Source organism: Chiloscyllium plagiosum, chromosome 14, assembly GCF_004010195.1.
Source record: "Chiloscyllium plagiosum isolate BGI_BamShark_2017 chromosome 14, ASM401019v2, whole genome shotgun sequence".
NCBI lineage: Eukaryota > Metazoa > Chordata > Chondrichthyes > Orectolobiformes > Hemiscylliidae > Chiloscyllium > Chiloscyllium plagiosum.
Window position 1 is genome coordinate 22,332,318 of NC_057723.1, and position 19,146 is coordinate 22,351,463.

The following is a 19,146-nucleotide window of genomic DNA, read 5'->3' on the forward strand; positions in this document are numbered from 1 at the left end:
GTATGTAAGGATACTAGTCTGTATGTAAGGATACTAGTGATAGTCGGTCATGTCTTTTGATGGCTAGTTGGTGTTAATGTATTCTGATGGCTAGTTTTTTGCCTCTCTGTCCGACATAGTGTTTATTACAGTCCTTGCATAGTATCTTTGCAAATGACATTTGTTTTGCTGCTTTAGGAAAGGACCCTGTACCAACAACCAGCAAAATGAATGTCATTTACAAAGATACCATGCAAGGACTGTAACAGACACTACATCGGACAGACAGGCAGAAAACTAGCCACCAGGATACACAAACAGCAACTAGCCATCAAAAGACATGACCCTCTATCACTAGTATCCTTGCATACAGACGAAGGAGGACACCACTCCGACTGGTACGACACATCCATCCTAGGACAGAGACATGCACGGGAATTCCTAGAGGCTTGACATTCAAACCGGAACGCCATCAATAAATATCGATTTGGACCCCATTTACCAACCTCATAAAAAGAACTGTAAATGATATCACCCACCTTAAGAGACCAAGACACATAAATAGAAAGCGGGACAGAATACCAGCACTTCACCAAAGGCTCACTGATATTACCTAGCATGGTGACAAAATGTCTGAAAACAAACTTGCCAGCTCAGCGAGCAAACTTATTACCTGAACTTTAAGCACTGTTTCCAAAGCACGATTTTTCTATAACATGGGCTTGCACAAGAATGCAACCATTGTGTTATAGAAGAACAACATTTTAACTTGATCATATGTACCCCCTAGTTCTAATGCAACCCTTGCTTTTTAAATTTAAAATATGATTTGTTTAACTCCTCCTACTTTGAATTCTTCCACATCCTCAACTGGTTGTAATGGGGGGCAAGGAGAAAGGTTTTCTGCTAGCTGACCCGAATCAATAGCTTTGGCACTGATTTCCACTGCAACTTGCTCACTTGTTTTCACTGGGGCAACTCTGTTGCTTATTGTGGCTGTCCGACGTGACCACAACTCTCCTCTGGTGGGTGACTGAGTATATGGGTCATGCATCCCAGAATGAATGCAAAACATTCTTTGGTGTCTCACGAGGTCTGAATTTGCAGGATCAAAGATGTAAACCACATTGGAGGCAGAGACCACTGTTTCAGGTAATACATGATTTGCCACAATATTTTTACAGTAGACAAAGTCCATGCTGCGAATCTGAAAGAAATACAAGAGTAAAGAAATTTAAACCAACTTTTATATTTAGAAAAGTGAGCTACGTCTTGGGTCATAATACTTTGCTCTATTTTAGCTGAAGACTACAAATTTGTCATTCATAGTTAAGAAAAATATATACATTGGTCATGCAATCTCACAGGTGTTTTGAAAGGTCATCAACATTTATTATATAAAAAAGTCTTCAAATGCCAAGAAACTTTGTCAAACACTAATGCAAAATGGAGCTTTCAATATTACTGTCAATAGTGTAGCGCTAGAAAAGCACAGCAGGTTAGGCAGTATCCAAGGAGCAGGAGAATCGACGTTTCAGGCGTAAGCCCTTCATCAGGCTTATGCCTGAAACATCGATTCTCCTGCTCCTTGGATGCTGCCTGACCTGTTGTGCCTTTCCAGCACTACACACTCTAATCTCCAGCATGTGCGGCCCTTACTTTCTCATAGTCCTTTCAATATTATTTCCAAAAACAGCTAGATCTCCAGCTCAGCACAGGGTTAGGGTTTGCAACTAGTCTTAAAAACAGAAGGCTTTTTGTAATGACGTGTAGGCCTCAATTTGAGCTGCTACAAAGATCTGTGTGCTCTTGGAACTCACGTGGGGGTTGAATGAACATTGGAAGTGATTCAAAGTTCAAAGGAAGTATACTTTGAAATGCTCTGCTGGAGCAGAACTGAAATTAAATGGGAAAACATGCACCTCAAATCTTTTAGATGTCAAATTCAGTCAGAACGTTTTAAATCAATGAAGATTTCTACAGGCAGCTTTTATTAACATTGTATTGGAGAAGAAGCGGTGTTTAAACTGTCAACATTAATACAATTTTACTAATCAGTATGTACAGCATTATCAGCATCATTGTGAAAGCAAAATGTTTGTTTATCAATCAGAATTACATTGAGCCAACAGCCTAATGGGGGGTGTTTTCTTTAATTGCTCGTGTAAAGCAGGAATTAAGCTTTGTGCACAGACGGTCCTCAGTAATTCAACCTGTTTAGCAGAAAAATATGGATGTTAGAGTCAAATGGACCTTGCATAGCTTTATGGAAAACCAATAAAAAGTTTAATCACTGATCAAATAGAAATGGCTCAAGGCTAATACACAATGTAGAAAGCTAGATTTGCCTGAATTACTCCTACAATAGTTGCTTTTTGGTAAATACACGGACCATTAATGTTGAGGTTTGCTCCTACCTGTGCTTTTTTTAGCAGATCAGTTGTCACAATGAACCAATCGGGAATTAATCTTTCTACTTCCAAGCTGATGATCGCTAAGGCAAGTGTGGAACCTCTGAACTGTAATAACTGGTGGCAAGCCATGCAGTGCTGTAACTGCCTGGTCAAGAATGCGGCGTGGAGAGAGGGATTCATCTGAGGCCATCGGTCGAGGAGATGGGGCCGGCTGGACATCACCATGGCGTGGAACTGGACAATGGAAATAATGTTTAGGTTAGCCACTGGATGGAAACCAACAGCCCGAACCATCACCTTCCCCCAGCAACTGCAACACTAATCTAACCAGCTTGCTCCCAGATTACTCTGCTATGTGTCTAAGGACATGACCGTGGCCATGGTGTCAAAAAAACCCGTTGAAATCTGGGAATTAAAAGATATGCTGGAACCTCCAATATCCATCAAAGCAAAGGAGACACCCCAATGAATAATGGGAGGTGAAGGATAATTAAAGAGACCTCAAATTCTGGTTGAATATGAATGGTAAAGCAGTAATCTACATATGGGAGTGAATAAAAGTACACAAAGAAATGCAAAAAAAAACTGATGTAGTTTTGCTTGTGAAGAGTAGGAGAGGAAATTGCAAATGAAGCAGCATTTCATGCAAGATTTTGTTCTGCGAAGATTTTGGCAGATAAATATTGCAGATAATAGGGATGCAGATAATGGAGGTTCCACTCTCTATAATATGATCCTAATCATTAAAAATGACCTAATGCATTATCCAAAACATGCTACATTCAAAATGAATATAATTGGCTTGAGCTTGTGAATAAAGTGAAAGATATTTCACTTTTTCGTTTTGTTCACAACCTGACTTGGTTTTGGGGTCTGTAATCACTATTTGACATCGCCCAGTGCATGTGCAGAAGCAGTAATGCCCTGCCTCCCTCTACAGTGCCTCTTCAGTGTTAAAAACAGCAGCATGAACTGCAGCATTAAATTCAATTAATGACTCTCTCTTGTTGACAGTGAATTGTAACCATTCTTCTTGCTAATGGCCTGTTAGAAAACAATATCCACGTAGACGATGCTTTGCAGGTGTATGTGTCGACAATGCAAAAAAAACATTTTTCTAAAAAGCCACACTAGTGAGCTAATCTCAATATCTACCAGTTTAAACGTGCTACTTCACAATCTGGAACTTGACTGTTGAATGCTTACTATGTTCACAAAGTCCGCAGGTGTGGCAGTGTAAAGATCCCACTGCAGCTTATCCAGTATGATTTTCTCCATCCTCAGAATCTCACCAGAGGAACAGCCACTACCACTCTTTGCTGCGAGGTCCTTTACCAGAAGTGTGACCTGTGAAATAATTTATTAATTATTGTGCTATGTCTGCACAGAATGTCATTTTTGTATGTTTTCTTAGGTTCAGTAAATCATTTCAAAAGTGCAGTGGTTGTGTGATTCTTCTTTTTAATCCAATATTCTCATTCAAAATGGAGGAGGTAACATTGCTTTATGTTGAAGAAAGGCTCAGGGTGGCACTATGTTCTGTTAGTTTGGCATGTTGCCACTTCATCACTTGGTCAATGGCATATTAGTATGAAACTATTTTGGAAAAATTAATGCTTTATCATTTTTTCATCTTAATCCACACTCCCCACTTCTCATCTGGATCACTGGACAGTCACATCAGAACTCCACCCTAATGGTTTCTAGTAGGAAATTCGTTCTAGGTGCTAGCCAATTATTAGTAAATTACATTTACTCATCAATTCCCTGTTCACCGAATGTCATTTCAGATTCTGACACTCATTATTACATCCTATTGTCCACATTTGGACAGAGTTAATCTGCACGTTGTGGTGAAGGTGACTGTCCTGGCTATTTAGCCTATATTTGACTCAATGTGAGACTAAAGGATCCCAATCCACCTAAAATCATAGATTATTGGGGTAACCGCTCCAGTGCTTGGAGCCATCTCTAACATTCAAAGTTATGGCTGTTGGAAATCAACCAGCATATTGCTGTATCAGGACAGCAACCTCAAATCAAACTTCTTTCTGTTGTTTTACCAATGATCTTCCCTTAGTCGTAAGGTAGTGTTCATTAATAATGTGGAGGTGCCTGTGTTGGACTGGGATGGACAGAAGTTAAAACTCAACACCAGGTTATAGTCCACCACGTTTATTTAGAAGTTCTAGCTTTCAGAGCGCTACTCCTTCATCCGGTAACTAGTGGGGCAGGATCATAAGACACAGAATTTGTAGCACAAGATCAGGGTCATGCAAATAAAATGATATATTGAACAAAGACTTAACAGCAATCTAGGTTTGTTCAATATAACGTTTTAATTGCACGATACTAATGATCTCTTGCTATAAATTCTGTGTCTTATGATTCTGCCCCACTAGTTACCTGATGAAGGAGCAGCGCTCTGAAAGCTAGTACTTCCAAACAAACTCACTGGACTAGAACCTGGTATTGTGAGATTTTTAACTGTATTCACATTTGGACAGATTTCACAATATTCAGTTCCATTCACAAGTGCTCAAAAGTGAAGCAATCTATGCTGACATGCAGCAAAACCTGGGCAACATCCAAAGCTCAGACTGATACTTTACACGTAACACACTAATACCAGACAATCACAATAACCATCCCTCATCATTTCCAATTGATAACTAGCCAGTTCTCCGGATGTTTAGTTGCATAACCATTGTCAAATATAATTACTATCAGCATATAGTTTACCACTGAGCAGAAAACCAATTAGATCAGCCCAGTGATTACCTCCTGCCTCTGAAAATTCTTTCTACTATCTAAAAAGGCACAAATTAGGATTTTAAGGAATACTATCACCTTGCCTGGATATCTGCAGCTGCACAAATAGTCAAGAAGCTGAAGGAACTCCACATTGGTTTGTTTGGTCATTCCACTACATTACTGACATTCACTGCCTCCATCACTGGAGTATCAAGGGTGCTTAGCTACATGATGCACTGCAACAATTTGTCAAGGTTTCTTCCAAAACACCCCAAAACCACCTACAAGGAACAGCAGTAAGTGCATGGGAACATTTTCTGAACTCTCCCCTCCAACGTATGCAACCTCTGTGCTCAGACTGTCAGACTTTAAGGCTAGATTAGAGAAAGCTAGTGTTGAGATTTTAGTTTTGCACCTGAATTTAGAAACACCCAACCTATTAACCAGCAACACATCTTAGGTACTACAGTACGAGCTACAAGTGATTCACCTTACATTTATGCCACTTGAAGAGTGTTGGATTAATCCAATGAAAGGGAAAGTAACAAATGTAAATCAACAGCAGCATGCTTATCTGGATTAATTTTATTGAATGTTACTGGAATGCCGAACTAAGATATAATACAGCACTATCAATTACTGCTATAGTATTATTAACAGAATAATTATTGGACAGTGCAGTTGTTTTAGGAGACATATTTACTATCACTGTCTGATAATCATGCACACATTAATAAGATCTCACAACATTAGATAATGGCAAAAAATTGACAAAAAGCTCTTGAACCTTTCAAGCAGATATCATTATTTTAGCTGTAGGCAATAATTGAGTTATGTCATAGAATGCTATAATGTGCAAAGATGTTAGACAGGTTGGAAAACAAAAATAAAACTGAGCATCATATGAGTAATCATAATGAGTATCATACAAAGTAACAGGACTTTAATAGATTATGATCAGAAATGCTGTTCCTGCTAAAACAGAACAATTCTATACTGTATTCAGGTATATTGTGCCCTGTAAGGGATCCAGTGGTTCTATTACTCTATAAACTCCCAGAATCATCTGATTAGAAGGCCAGTCAACCCATCTCGCCTGTGCCAATTCGTTGGAATCTTTCATCTACTCTTGGAACATGCTCCTATTCAAGGAGATGCCCAGTCATTTTTGAAGGTCAGGAGATATTATGTTGGTTGATATTGAGCCAGACAGACCAAAAGTTTGTTGGTCTTGGTAAGCAAAAGGTAAAAGGTAGAGCTGACTAATTGGCCTCAATAGCCCTGGGACCAGTGGCAAATTTAGCCAGAGTTCCCATTCCTGATTTCAGTTTAATGAGTCTTGCCAAGACATAGCATGTGAGCAAGGAGAGGGTGGAGTATGTTGAACAGCACATCAAACCTCATTACTTGGGCTCACATGTGGATGTGAACAAGTCACAAACCAGTGTATCCAGGTGCAATTTACAAGCTGTGCCATCACTGCTGACAATTTAAATGGGTAAAACGCAAGTATTGATGCAACATTTCTCTATCCACAATGTTAGCCAAGGCATTAACCCATTCACAATAATCACATATTCAAATAATTGAAAATGGAATTTCCACATATAATCAACCAATCATTTTGGTTGCCTATGTTCCTTTCATAGCAATGGACGGAACGGAATGTAAACATATTTGAAAATTCATTCAAGGCATGTTGGCGTCGCTAGCTGCAGTGCCGGCACTTATTACCCTTCAGAAGGTGTTGGCCAGCTGACTTCCTAAACTGCTGCAGTCCCCCACAAAGCTGCCAGGGCGGGAGTACCAAAACTTCTCACCCAGGGGCACAAAGAACAGGGATACATTTCCTAGTCAGGATGATAAGTGGCTTGGAGGGCAACATGGTGATCCCATGTATCTGCTGCCCTTCCATATGGTAGTGATCACAAGTTTGGAAGGCAAGAAGGAGTTTTGGTGAATTTCTGCAGTGCATTTTCTCTATGGAACACACTGTTGCTACTGAGTGTTGACAGTGGGGTTATTTATGAAAGTAAAAGATTGTATGAATTATTGTATAATATAAACAGTACAAAAGTTGTTTTGCTTATTAAATCTGCATAAATAAGAACACAGGAAAAACAAACCTCATCTTCCTCATTGATTTTGGCTGCAACAAACAAGCTGGAAATGGCAATGCAACGTAGATACTTTGGTTGTGCCTGAACAAAGTATTAAAGAAGAGTGAAGTAATATGCATAAATACAATTCCCTTTCAATTTAATACAATTGTTTACTAATGAATGTAACACAAATGTAAGGACTTTTTCATGAGCAGAATGTAATTGACAACAGATATTAATTATAAATTTCAATCTAGTTTGTTAACATTGAAGTGCATGCACCAGCAATTAATGTTCTAGTGTAGAGTTTGATATTAAAATTTCAAAGTTGTTCATTTGCCAATTTTGTGTCGCGGATTTCAAACACGTTCTTTATTAGGCTGTATAACTAGAAATTTGTTCCTTTAGGAGACTTGGCAGATTGGGAACACGTCCTGTCCCCTCCAAAACTTCCATTCATATACAGTCAAAACTAATTAGGCAAATATCTACACCTTTCACTGTTGTTGAAGATAAAACAAAAAAAAAATGCATTTTTTATTGTTCCTTGCAAAGCTTCTGTAAGCTCTAAAACACTTAGCATTTAATTAATTACCGATGAGATGCGAATTCCAATGAGGAGATTCCTCGTGGAACCCGAATCCAGGACATTAAATTTAATAATTCACTGCGGGAAGGTGGAAAGATAACTGGCTCAGAAGTTAAGAGCGTAAGAATTAAGGAACTTTACTTTCTCTGTTACATCTGATCTGTTTTATACTTTTTGCAAATTTGAGTTTAAAGGATTTTGAACACCAGAATTGCTTTTATATTTAAATGAAGAGGTCAATGAAAAGGCAGTAGGACTGATTCCCTTTAACTAACACATTTCTTGGAAACCACAAAGTTCCAGATAATTGCTGAATCTGGTTGCTTAAATTCACTCTGACTGACTGACAGTTTAAGTGACTAGATTTTATGGCTGTTCTTTGAGCAGTGTTTCAAAACCCCAGATTCTCAGTTGGGAAAGCTTGCTGAAAGAAGAGCGATCAGTTCATGTCTCCTGTTTCTGAAGTACCTTTGTGATGAATTAGTGTGAAACCCAATTGTCCTTTTGGAGAGCAACTGGAAGACTTTCCAGTGCACTATTTTCTGAGCAAGCTATGTCTGTCAAGACCACAGAGACAGAGACATCGGTCTCTGTTTTGTGACATCCATCCACAAATGCCAGAACATCAAACTTTATTCTTCTTGTCTTCAGGAACTAAAACGTATTAATAAAAACAAAGTCTTCCTCCAAGGTAGATCTCTGCAGAGACTAAACTCTTCCCCACCATAACCTTTACCTAGTGTGTTTGTGTGCCATTTTTGTCTTGGAGTTATTTGAAGGAGAAACATTTTGTTTCCATGTTATAAACTAATTGTGTTAACAAGTTCTGCATCTCCATTAAATACGTTTGGTTGAATAAAACGTTCCAAACTCTTGCATTTAAAGAAACCTAGTCGATGGATCATTTTATTTTAAATCTAATGTCAAGACAACGTAAAATGACCATATCACCAAGAAGAACATCTCTATTGTGACCTGTGGAGTCGTGTAACTTGAGAAAGACAGTGCACTCCTCCCATCTGGGTCATAACACTGGTTAGATAATTTTTACAGCTACAAGGCAACCAAGTGTATTAAGTAAAAAGGCAGCATTAACTTCACACAGCCAGAGGGTCTAGGATCTTCTTGAATGATACAGCAGACTCAAGGGACCAAACATACTACTCCAGCTTTTATCCTTTGTGTTCAGTCTCCTGGAAGCAACTGATGCTAACATGTGATGCTCAAAGTGCAAAAATGTTCTGTATCACAACAGTGAGATCCTTCATCTTATAAGCATGATAAAATTCGGCACCAATTTAATTTGAACGTTAACTCCTACCCAAATATCCCCATCAATGCTATTCTAAACCAAATCATTAATAAATGCATGAAATCATGAAGTAATAATCTATTCTCTTCAAAATGTTTACATTCATGCGTAATCTTTCCTTACTTGATCTCATGACAATTGTACTGATTTTGGAAACTCACTGGAAACGCTTTTTATTTTAGTGTAAAATGGGTCATATCCATTCTACTGCCCATTAACTTTCAGATTGGGTACTTAATTGGCAAATTAATATCAACATAGACAAGTGTGAAGGAATACTTTCATAAAAAGGTCACAAACTCCTTTCTTTCCAAGTACCTTAAAGCTGTAGACAAGCAGAAAATGCGGGGGCACAGAGAAATAAATCAAAGCAATTCAGGTTAAACAAGGCCATGCAAACCAAAAAGATGAGAAACCCTGTGGTTCATTTTCACATGGTTAGAATTGAAAAATAGAACAAATTTGCTAAAAACTTTGTTTAAAATCTCGAAAAAGATTAGAACACACTGAAAAAAATTCTGATCTCGAGATTATTAAAAGGATTTGGAGAAAACTAAGCTGTTACAATGATATCAGAACTGAATGGATGTACTCATTAGGAAAGATTGAACAGGATGGGACAGCCTTTTCTACAAAAAGAGAAGGTCAAGGGTGACCTGATGGAAGACCATCATAGAATCATAGAAGAAATTATCATAGAATCCCTACAGTATTGAAACAGGTCATTTAGCCCAACAAGTCCACACCAATGCCCCCAAAAGGTAACCCACCCAGACCCATTCCCCTATTACTCTTCATTTACTGCTGACCAAGGGACCTAACTTACACATCCCCGAATACTATGGGCAATTTAGCATAGCCAATTCACCGAACCTGCACATCTTTGGATTGTGGGAGAAAACCAGAGGAAACCCACGCAGACACGGGGAGAATGTGCAAACTCCGCACAGCCAATTGCCAGAGACTGGAATTGAACCCAAGTCCCTGGTGCTGTGAGGTAGCAGTGCTAACCACTGAGCCACATTATGAAAAATTGATTGCACAGATGTAGGGATGATGCTACCATTTGCAGGCAAGACAAGAACTTATAGAGTCATAGAGATGTACAGCATGGGAACAGACACTTCGGTCCAAACCATCCATGCCGACCAGATATCCCAACCCAATCTAGTCCCACCTGCCAGCACCCAGCCCATATCCCTCCAAACCTTTCCTATTCATATACCCATCCAAATGCCTTTTAAATGTTGCAATTGTACCAGCCGCCACCACTTCCTCTGGCAGCTCATTCCATACACATACCACCCTCTGCATGAAAAAGCTCCCCCCTCTTTTATATCTTTCCCCTCTCACCCTAAACCTATGCCCTCTAGTTCTGGACTCCCCGACCCCAGGGAAAAGATTTTGCCTATTTACCCTATCGATGCCCCTCATCATTTTATAACCCTCTATAAGGTCACCCGTCAGCCTCCGACACTCCAGAGAAAACAGCCCCAGCCTATTCAGCCTCTCCCGAGAGATCAAATCCTCCAACCCTGGCAACATCCTTGTAAATCTTCTCTGAACCCTTTCAAGTTTCACAACAACTTTCCGATAGGAAGGAGACCAGAATTGCACACAATATTCCAACAGTGGCCTAACCAATGTCCTGTACAGCTGCAACATGACCTGCCAACTCCTGTACTCAATACTCTGACCAATAAAGGAAAGCATACCAAACACCTTCTTCATTATCCTATCTACCTGCGACTCCACTTTCAAGGAGCTATGAACCTGCACTCCAAGGTCTCTTTGTTCAGCAACACTCCCTAGGACCTTACCATTAAGTGTATAAGTTCTGCTAAGATTTGCTTTCCCAAAATACAGCACCCCGCATTTATCTGAATTAAACTCCATCTGCCACTTCTCAGCCCATTGGCCCATCTGGTCCAGATATTGTTGTAATCTGAGGTAACCCTCTTCACTGTCCACTACACCTCCAATTTTGGGGTCATCTGCAAACTTACTAACTGTACCTCTTATGCTCGCATCCAAATCATTTATGCAAATGATAAAAAGTAGAGGACCCAGCACCGATCCTTGTGGCACTCCACTGGTCACAGGCCTCCAGTCTGAAAAATAACCCTCCACCATCACCCTCTGTCTTCTACCTTTCAGCCAGTTCTGTATCCAAATGGTTAATTCTTCCTGTATTCCATGAGATCTAACCTTGCTAATCAGTCTCCCATGGGGAACCTTGTCGAACGCCTTACTGAAGTCCATATAGATCACATCTACTGCTCTCCCTCATCAATCCTCTTTGTTATTGGGCCATAAATATAAAATAATCACTCGTAAATCTAAGAGAGAATTCCGGTGAATCCTCACTACAGAGAAAATGGTTAAAATTGGATTTCGCAACCAAGGCAAACGGCACATTTGTATTTTAAGAGAAGTTGGACCAACATGCAAGGGAGAAAGAATTAGAAAATCATACCCTGAAAAGGTAGATGAAGAGAGAGTTGGAGGAAGGTCATATGGAGCACAAACACTGTTGTCATGGGCATGTTTAGCCAAAAAGCCTGTTTTTGTGCTGTAAATATCATGGGCAGAATTTAATACCCAGTCCAGTAGGTTTGGAGGCAGGCAAGGGGAATAGGCTTTTAGACAGGCAGAGTGCCTGGTGGGTCCCATCATCTTCCTACCTCGACCTACTTCAGTCTAGGGTGCAAAAGGCTTTCCCACCACTAACTGAGGCTCTCAAGTGGGTAATTAATGTCCAGTCTAGGTTTCAGTCCACTTTGCTGGTATTCAGCCCACACTCGCCAGCAGCTCTGAGGGAAGGGATGTGATGGGAAGTGCAGAGTTTTCACCTCCAGGTTTCTTAATCCTAGGAGACAGCCCAGTAGTGGAATCACCGGCCATCAAAATTAAATTCTGCCCTGTGCAACTTCAAGGGGCCTCACCCAATTTAATTTTCCATCCCATTAAATCTGTTCGGAACTTTGTTTCCCAGATTTCTGAGCTAAACATTCTGTCAATGACTAGTTGGTGTACCATTTTGATGACTGAAGCATGTGATCATTGAAACTTTTAGACAGTTCCAGATCAATAACTATCACTGGGAGAAATAAACACAAAAACAGAGATTGCCAGTGAAATTCAGCAAGTCTGGCAGCACATCTGGACAGAAAACAGATGCTGCCAGACCTGTTGAATTTCTCCAGCCATTTCTGGTTTTGTGTGTTGCACATCTCCAGCATGTGCAGTTCTTTCTTTTATTTTACTGAAAAAAATCCTGGTAGAAATTTTGATGTGTTCTCATCTTGTAATATCTGTTTTTTCTTTAGTATCAGTATTTATAAATGCTATATTCAAATTTCTGAATATTAACAATGAAGAGGAGGACAGAGAATTGTTTTTTGACACAATTGTTTTTCCCTTTGTTTTTGTGACTTCATATCCATTGAAGTAAAGATTTTCAAAAAGCAAATGGACAGAAAGCTAATTAACCATTGTATAACATTTCTGCAAAGGTACCTCTCATTCTTATCCCTAGAATGTCTCCCGTCAAGTTTTAGCCTTAGTTATCATCAGGTGTGTAGCCACCCTCACACCATGAAGGTTTGACTTAGCTTTCTTTCTTGATTCTAATTGCAAAACTAATTTAACAACTAAGCAAATAAATCTTACCTTGACAGATGCCAAGAGTCGATCAAGAATACTAATGGCAAGAAAAAATGTCTCAGGGTAATAACCAAACTTTGAGCACAAGTCCCTCAGCCACAGAACTACATTTTCACGTTGCAATGGAGTAATAGTTGTGCCCTGTTGAAAGAAATGGATAATTATCGAATTGGAACTTCCCCCAAACAGCAAACAATGGATTTAGAGTTTTTAAAAAGAGAGAAAATTATCTTTTGTCAGAGAAAGCATCAACTCATCCTGTTTTTTTTAAAATATAGTTGTATGAATGACATAAAATATCTCAATAAAGGTCATTTATTGATGGGACTTGCTGTTCTCTGTAGGCTTTGGTTAAAATTAGTTCTGCATTCACGGATAATGTGCACATCTAAAGCTGCCAAGCAGAAAAAACAAGCAATGAACAAGAGGACTTGGCTGAAAAAGTATCTCAAATCAGGATTTCATTCATTCTGATCTACATGGCAGCCTGCCAGCATACAAAACAGCCAAAATTGCTGGAGACTTATGTCAGACACAAAGTCTTCTCTCCAGAGTCGATTCTAGCTCGTGGGAACCAATCTGTTTTGGACTTGACCTCCTCTCGACAGGCTTTTACATATCATTCCAATTTCTGAAGGATAGCTAAGAAAGTTACATCAAGTTAACTTCCCTATCAGCTGTTGCTTTTCGCTTTTAAAAGAATTAAAGGTGGATTTCAGTTACTATCTAAATCATTTGTCTGTTATCAGTGAACAGCTGCTTGGAAACAACCAAGTAATTGACATTTTATTTGAGGTTTTATGACAACAAATGTGCATGACTTCAGTCCATTTCCAAATATTAAAATGCTTTACCAAACACTTATTCATGCAACAGACTAATTTGGAAACCTTTGTGGTAAAATGTGGGCTTTGATTCATTTCACTAGTCATAAAAATATTCAACAAAAATAGACTTCACAATGTCCTTGGTAAGATACACTGGATGAACTGAAAGTTACATTTTTGCTTAAAAGCTCACAGAAATATTCACAAATCATTACTGATTTTGGCAGTTTCCTATCCAGGGCTTCCAGTCTACTCCAACAGTTATTATCTACACAACATTTAAGTTTTATTGGTTTCATTTTTTATTTCAAGTGTACAGTTTTTTTAAAAAAGGCTTTGATTAGATTACACCTGCAGTATAGAAACAGGCCCTTTGACCCAACGAGTCCACTGGCCCTGTGAAGAGTAATTCACCTAGGCTCATTCCCCTACCCTGCATTTACTCCTGACTAATGCACCTCACACTATGGGCAATTTAGCATGGCCAATTCGCCTAACCATCTTTTTGGACTGAGAGAGGAAACCAGAGACAGAGTAAACCCAAGCAGACGCGGGGAAAACGTCTGCGTGGAGTTTGCACAGTCACCCAAGGTTGGGATCGAACCCTGGTCCCTGGCATTGTGAGATAACAGTGCTAACCACTGAGCCACAATGCCACTATGCTCCTCAGTAATTTTTCACAAGGTGAACACATTGGCCCAGATCTTGCTATAGCACACATTTCAAAAACTGGTATTTTTAAAATCTTTAACAACAAATACCGGTCAGAATTAGTTGCCACACAAAATAATTCAGTGTGGAAAATTAGAAGTAATTTACATTGTTAGGGAATATTTACCTTTGTAATGGCACAATTCAACATTCTGCAGCAAATTCTTCTCTAAATTATCTGTCTAGTTCACAAATAAATTAACTTCACAACATTGAATGCACATCAATAGTGAACCAGAACAAGATACTGTTTTCACGAAGTTAATCCAGTCTGAAAACATCTTCTGGATGTTTTCATTTAACTGCAAATCTACCCTCATCTGAATTACCTGTACCATTTAGGCATGGATATTAGTATCATTAGATTAATTTTTATTTTGACCACACAAAACACAACTGAGCATACCTCTTGCCAATATTTCAAGCATTGCTATTATAAATTTACTGCTCAAGTAAGTAGTAACAGACGGAAGTGGTGAGGATGTCCCAAGGAAAAAAGGAGTACTGGAATACCAATTCATGTCAAAGCTCTGCCAAAAAAAAACCAAAAATGCAGTCTACTGGGGCTTAGTTTTGAAAAGAAGAGTGATTGTTGAATCATGCATATCAAACTGCCACCATGGCAAACTGGTGTAAACAGCAGAAAAGGATAAGTTACACTATTTCTCTGGAAATTCAACTAGTAACCTCAGTGAAGTTACACTGCGAGATTGGAAGGTGCTTGAAGCATTGACAGGCAGCTTAATTCCCTTTTATTTACAATGTTGAATATCACTGGGACTAAAGAAGCATTGCCAGTTTAAACATGGGAAAATTGAAGGATGTTGAGGAAATCAGACCACTTGATCCAAACAAGCTTCATCTGGTTATTATGAGCAGGATGTTGGTGGTCATTCATTGCTAATGCAAGCAACAATACAGTTCTTATATGCAATTGGTAAACACAGAATCTGGAAAAATACTTCACATGCAGACTATAGCTGTAATTCTCCAATTTAGTGGTGATTCACTCACCATCCCACTGCTGAGAAAGCTCACCAAATCAAGTTCTAACCAGCCAGCAAAATTCATGACTAATCACAGCCTTAACAGTCGAGTCCCACCTCACTAGAAGCTGCCATCCAATCAGTTCAGAAGATGAATGGTAAGTAGGTAAATCTTTCTTCTTTCACGTCTTGTGAGGTCACCAGGAGGGTGGAGATTGGGATTCTGGCAGTCAGAGGCAAGGACAGGAGGGGTGCTCATTCAGCTTCTTTCCTGCCCATGACTGGGGCAAAAGAACCCCTCCATGACCCAGAATGTCATCTTGGGAACTAGCAACTTTTCTCACCTGCCAGTAGGGCAGGTCAAGGCCTTTAACAGGCTGCTTTTGGACCACTTAAAGTCCTTTAATCCCCAAATAAACTTCACCCAGAATTTAATTGTCAAGGTGGAGATCATCTGCACACAGCCAGCTTGCCCAATTATTTGCCCTTCTCACCAGATTCCTACGTATGTAGGCAACTTTCACACAATTTGCATGGGATATGAAAAACACCGATTCTTCGGTCAGTATGAACTCAGCCTGTCAGTTGGGAATAGGATGGTAATGACCCCAAATTTGGGGTGCTGGACATAGCAAGAAAAATGCAGCATATTTTCACAAGTCTTTTTTGTGTTGGTAAAAGATTGAACGAGAGATCCTTTTGTTGGATGATTGCCAGATCCAAGGATCTGATTTCGAAATCAACCTTTAATGTTTATTTCTCAAAGAAACACTCAAACTGTATAACATACCTTTCAACGCCTTAGGGTGATCAAAAGTAGTTTGTAATCAATTATGTAATTTAAATGTGGTCACGTTTCCTGAGAGGAATGATGCAGCCAATTTGTGACAGAATACGCAACAACAAACAAGTGTGCGACTGAGCAGATGCTGTGGTCAAAACCAGATAACTTGCCTCACAGCTGTCACACTCCACAGGTTCGTTTCATCCTTTGTTTCATCTGATATTTTAATGAAAACATTTTGTCTTCCTTTTCAGGTATCAGATCACAAGCTGCATGGATGCTGACACGTCTCCAGATCTCCCTCCACTTCTCTCAGAGTCTGCCTCACCACTGAATCTCATCCCTTGCCACATATTCATGATATCCTCTAATCTTCCTCTCTTTGATACTGAATGATCTCTCCCTAGCAAAGAACCCAGCTTTATCCTCAAATGAGCCTACCTCAAATGAATTTCTGGATTCTACTTTTTTCACCTTTGCCTCCATGTCCATTTCATTGGCCAAGAAGCCTTCAGCCTCCCTTTACTCAGTAGACCCCTTCACCCAACTCCAATGCTCTCCCTCCCCTCAGACTGCTCATTCTGACCTCTAATCCTCTATTGATCTTTTCATCAAGGATTGCTGGTGTAACATCAGCTATCTCAATTTCTCTGCTTTCCTTATTTACCCCAATCTGCCTTCTCAGAAACTTTATTGAACATGAATTTCATTTTATTCCCTCAGGTTAATACTAGCATCGTCATCAAACCTAATGCCAAGAATGGTACAGTTATTTGGCATATCTCAGAGGCTGAACACCAACTCTCTGACAGTCTAGCCACCTTCCCTGAACTCTCACCCAAACATTAAGCCGTCACTGACCTCATCTCCTCTGGAGATCTTCAATCCCCAGATTCACATTTTATAGTTCCATAGTACTGAACATCTGCTATACCATCTTCCAAAGATCAAAAGCCAGAGAAAGCCTGATTATTTTAGCCTAATCATCACTTACTGAATTGATTTCTTCCTATTGTTACTATTGCTCATTCTTTGTCAAGCCTCTCCACATCTAGATCCATGGCTCTTCTGATGGCCCTCCATCATTTTCAGCGTTTCCTGTATCTTAACCCTAGTTGTCTCCTTTTTACCTTTAATATCCATTTCTCTACACCTCCATCCCGAATCAGGGCTCCCCACTTCGTTCAACAGGTATCTAAATAATTTCCATCCACCAGTATCCTACTCTGTCTGGCTGACTAGCTTTTTTTAAAAAATTTGAAAACTTACTACTTAACTCGTCCTAAAAAGGTAATATTGAAAAAAAGTTAAAATGGTATGCTTTTATCTTTTTATCACAAATGGGTGGGAATTTGGAATTCAGAATACGATTACATTCTATGGAATGTCAGAGCAGGCTTGAAGGGCTGAATAGCCTACTTCCATTCCCAATTTTTATGTACACACTCTATGGTGGAATATCCTTCTTCCAGTCCTACTCTGGTTCCTCCCTCAAATATTTGACCAATACATTGATGACCATATTTCTACTTTTCCTGGAATTGGACTTCATCAACATTGCTTCCAACCTTTGTCCTGCTCTCACCCTCACACGGTCAATTTCCAACCTTCAACATCTGTCTCCATCTCTTGGGACAGACTATTGTCAAACAGTCATTCCTCACATCCTGCACCTGTCAGAATTCCAGGCCATTCTCGGAGTTTCTTCTGCTCTAATGATCTAACTTTCCACATCACTGAAGCCCTCCTGATAACTACTAATGTCTGATTCTTGTTTCCTCAGCGTCTCCAGTTTTAATGATGTCATCATTGGTGACTTCATCTTCAGTTGCCACTGCCCTACGCTTGGAAATTCTCTCCACCAATTTATCACTCTTTTAAGGTGCTTCTTAAAATCTTTGAGAGAAAGTGAGGGCTGCAGATGCTGGAGATCAGAGCTGAAAATGTGTTGCTGGAAAAGCACAGCAGGTCAGGCAGCATCCAAGGACCAGGAGAATCGACGTTTCGGGCATAAGCCCTTCTTCAGGAATGAGGAAAGTGTGTCCAGCAGGCTAAGATAAAAGGTAGGGAGGAGGGACTTGGGGGAGGGGCTTTGGAAATGCGATAGGTGGAGGGAGGTCAAGGTGAGGGTGATGGGCCGGAGTGGGGTGGGGGTGGAGAGGTCCGGAAGATGATTGCAGGTTAGGAAGGCAGTGCTCAGTTCGAGGGATTTGACTGAGACAAGGGGAGGGGAAATGATGAAACTGGAGAAGTCTGAGTTCATCCCTTGTGGTTGGAGGGTTCCCAGGGAGAAGATGAGGCGCTCTTCCTCCAACTGTCATGTTGCCATGGTCTGGCGATGGAGTAGTCCAAGGACCTGCATGTCCTTGGTGGAGTGGGAGGGGGAGTTAAAGTGTTGGGCTACGGGGTGGTTGGGTTGGTTGGTCCGGGTGTCCCAGAGGTGTTCTCTGAAACGTTCCGCAAGTAGGCGGCCTGTCTCCCCAATATAGAGGGGGCCACATCGGGTGCAGCGGATGCAATAGATGATGTGTGTGGAGGTGCAGGTGAATTTGTGGCGGATATGGAAGTGTCCCTTGGGGCCTTGGAGGGAAGTAAGGGGGGAGGTGTGGGCGCACGTTTTGCATTTCTTGCGGTTGCAGGGGAAGGTGCCAGTGTAGCTGCAGAAGATGGACTTAAAGCCCTCCGCTTCTTCCTTTCCCGCTGTACCAACCAGTACCCTTCTACTGACACCCTCCTTCGACTGACTGAACTGGTCCTCACCCTGAACAGCGTCTCTTTCCAATCCTCCCACTTCCTCCAAACCAAAGGAGTAGCCATGGGCACCCGCATGGGCCCCAGCTATGCCTGCCTCTTCGTAGGATATGTGGAACAGTCCATCTTCCGCAGCTACACTGGCACCACCCCCCCACCTTTTCCTCCGCTACATCGTGACTGTATCGGCGCCGCCTCGTGCTCCCACGAGGAGGTTGAACAGTTCATCCACTTACCAACACCTTCCACCCTGACCTCAAATTTACCTGGA

At 40.4% G+C, this 19,146-nt stretch overlaps 1 protein-coding gene across 2 annotated transcripts in view; it reads right to left on the minus strand.

The window, feature by feature from the left end:
- Positions 1-663: 663 nt before the first annotated feature.
- The window catches only part of LOC122556550 (cyclin-I-like), a 33,008-nt gene continuing 14,525 nt past the window's right edge, over positions 664-19,146 (minus strand). The window contains exons 3-7 of one of the 2 annotated variants that reach the window (XM_043703332.1): positions 12,823-12,957; positions 7,274-7,348; positions 3,600-3,740; positions 2,397-2,627; positions 664-1,186 (exon numbers count right to left, since the gene is read on the minus strand). In XM_043703332.1, coding sequence (XP_043559267.1) covers positions 797-1,186; positions 2,397-2,627; positions 3,600-3,740; positions 7,274-7,348; positions 12,823-12,957 — 972 coding nt within the window. In that variant the 3' untranslated portion in view covers positions 664-796. Of the gene's footprint in view, positions 1,187-1,590; positions 2,193-2,396; positions 2,628-3,599; positions 3,741-7,273; positions 7,349-12,822; positions 12,958-19,146 lie in introns of those variants that run through there. The other variant, XM_043703333.1, reaches the window with a different exon arrangement.